The sequence below is a fragment of the Sitodiplosis mosellana genome, unplaced genomic scaffold (assembly GCF_009176505.1).
Source record: "Sitodiplosis mosellana isolate CC-2019 unplaced genomic scaffold, AAFC_SMos_1.0 Smas_scaffold_6488, whole genome shotgun sequence".
NCBI classification, from domain to species: Eukaryota; Metazoa; Arthropoda; class Insecta; order Diptera; family Cecidomyiidae; genus Sitodiplosis; species Sitodiplosis mosellana.
The window spans coordinates 1-2,662 of record NW_022601709.1 but is presented as its reverse complement, the minus strand read 5'-3'; the positions used below and the strand labels follow the sequence as shown (position 1 = coordinate 2,662).

At 37.7% G+C, this 2,662-nt stretch overlaps 1 protein-coding gene across 1 annotated transcript; it reads left to right on the top strand.

Moving 5' to 3' along the window:
• Positions 1–739: 739 nt before the first annotated feature.
• LOC129579741 (exosome component 10-like) lies at positions 740–2,658 on the top strand (the record flags this gene model as incomplete). Its single annotated transcript, XM_055469906.1, is given in 4 exon segments — positions 740–873; positions 958–1,139; positions 1,209–1,445; positions 1,517–2,658. Coding segments are annotated over 4 exon segments (1,693 nt in total), but the record flags the coding sequence as incomplete, so codon positions are not given.
• Between the last annotated feature and the right edge of the window lie 4 nt (positions 2,659–2,662).

The window sequence follows — 2,662 nt, the reverse complement described above, 5'->3', positions numbered from 1 at the left end:
TTCATAGAGATTGAATTATCCATGACCAACGAAATCCGCGATGCTGAACTTTTTTTGAGTTTTTTAGAAGCAAACCAATACTTATCCACCATTAAAGTGTTGCTTCAAAATCAATCTGTATGGGATATTGTACGTAGGAATATTAAATCACCATGGACAGTTATTAAATTTCTTCCTGTAGGAATAGTTTATGGGAATAGACCGAAATATGAGTATTATATCAAGTGTATCAACGGATCCATGCGAAAAGAAACATAAGCATATTCGTTTACATTCAATAGTTTGATATTTCAATATTGATTTAAAAATTATAAAACCGAATTAAAAACTATTCGATTTGATTTATCAAACAAATAAACAGAAAAAATGTTACTTTTGAAATAAAAATTCAAGCGAGCAATTCGTGGTGGAATGATAAAATTTAAACTTGTTTTTTTTTTCATTGAATTGTAACTTAGGCTCAGTTGAAAAATCAGTTTTCAATCCGAATTGCCGGCAAAAATATAAACTTGCTTGAAACGAGTTTGTTATCATTCAGCATGTTTCATGGGTTTGTATATGGTATGAAATGTCAGTGGCGAGAAAAAATACCTCATGCTGTCATTTGACAGTTCAGTCGCATTAAACATGTCAAACTTAAGCACATGAACAAAGTGTGCTACGAAATTTAGTTTGCGTAAATTGAGTTTTTTTTCTCGCAATTTTATATCGTAAAATTAGTTACTACAGTCAACAACAGAAATGGCAGACAAAAATAAGCAGAAAATTGAAAAAGTCGACACTTCGGACGGGTCGGGTGATAACGAAAATCAGGTGGAACTAACTACCTCAGTGCATCAAATCAAAGATGTGCCCATCGAAAAATTCACAAAAGTAAGTCGTTGTTTTCGGCAAATTTTTACTTTTCAATCGCATTTTTAAGAATATTTAATGGTGTTTTTTATCCTTTTTTAAAAGGACGGAATGGCATTGATCGTCGACGCAACCAAATCCACAAATGCATTCCCATCGAATGCATCACGGAACCTGTACTCGGCATATCCCGCATTCAATAAAGCCGTTCAACGACATTCGGATCACATTTTGTCGATAATCTCAAAAGTGGTGAAATTGCAGCATATTAAGGGCAATATTCAACGGTAAGACTGCATAATGAAATGGTAAATGACTTGATAACTTAGTTCGTCTCAATAATTATACTCTTGTAGGCGTGATAATGATGAGAAAATGGAACTGCTGCAAGAATGCAATGATGTGATGTTGGAGCGAATCAATTCGAACTTGGATTTTTTGGCTGGAATTCGTCAGAATATCGAACCGATACTGGTTGAAACGGAAATTAGCACGGCACCATCGACACCGAAGCAAAATGCCGGCGCCAGTAGTGGTGGTAGTTGGAATGAGAATCGAAAAACACCGAGCTCAGCACAAGGCATTACTGCCAAGTAAATATCAAATTGCAAATAAAAAACATTTCCAGACGAATTTAATAACTAAACAAAATATTCTCTTGCAGATTGCTGACCGCACGAAATATCATCCGTCCGCAGATTAATTTTAAAACACCTGTCGATAACAGTGTAAACACACCATTTATACCTCAGTTGAAGTATAAGCCACATTCACTGAAACCATTGGCTATTTTGCCAGAATATGACGATGATGGAAACGTCGAAAGTTATTTGCATCCATACGAATTTGAGTTGAGCAAATTCACACCGAATCAGTGGCAACTAGCAAAAGGAGCCGTCACAGAGCCGAAAGAATTGTCGAAAACGGTTTTAATGTATGTCGAAAAGGAAAGTGATTTGAATGTTATGGTGAAAGAATTGCAAGAGGCAAAAGAGATCGCAATCGATGTAGAGCACCATTCATACCGAACATTTCAGGGGATAACTTGTTTGCTGCAATTATCTACCCGCACAAAAGACTATATTGTTGACACGTTGGCTCTGCGCGAAGAGCTGCACCTTCTTAACGAGGTAACTGCCAATCCGAAGATTGTGAAAGTGTTCCATGGTGCCGATAGTGACGTGGAATGGTTACAACGCGATTTATCCATTTATATTGTGAATATGTTTGATACTCATCAAGCATCAAAGCGTCTCGGCTTCGCACGACTCTCGTTGGCATTTTTACTCAAGCATTATTGCCAGATCGATGCGGATAAATCACTTCAATTGGCTGATTGAAGAATGCGACCATTGCCAGCCGAACTGATCGCATACGCACAACAAGATACACACTATCTGCTGTATATTTACGATTTGCTCCGTAATGAATTGATTGCCAAAGCAAACGGCAAAACCAATTTGCTATTGACGGTTTACAAAGCCAGCACAGACATTTGTATGAAGCGTTACATAAAGGTTACGATAAAACCCGATTCACACTTGGAAATGTACCGAAAATCGAAACGCATTTTCGACAACCGGCAATTCTTTGCGCTGAAAGAAGTGTACAAATGGCGAGACTCTATTGCACGAATGGAGGATGAGAGTTATGCGTATGTTCTGCCAAATCACATGATGTTGCAAATCGCTGAGAATCTACCGAGAGAAATGCAAGGGATTTTGGCATGTTGCAACCCAATTCCACCGTTGGTCAGACAACATTTGCACGTTTTGCATCGATTCATTTTACAAGCACGTGAACAACCGTT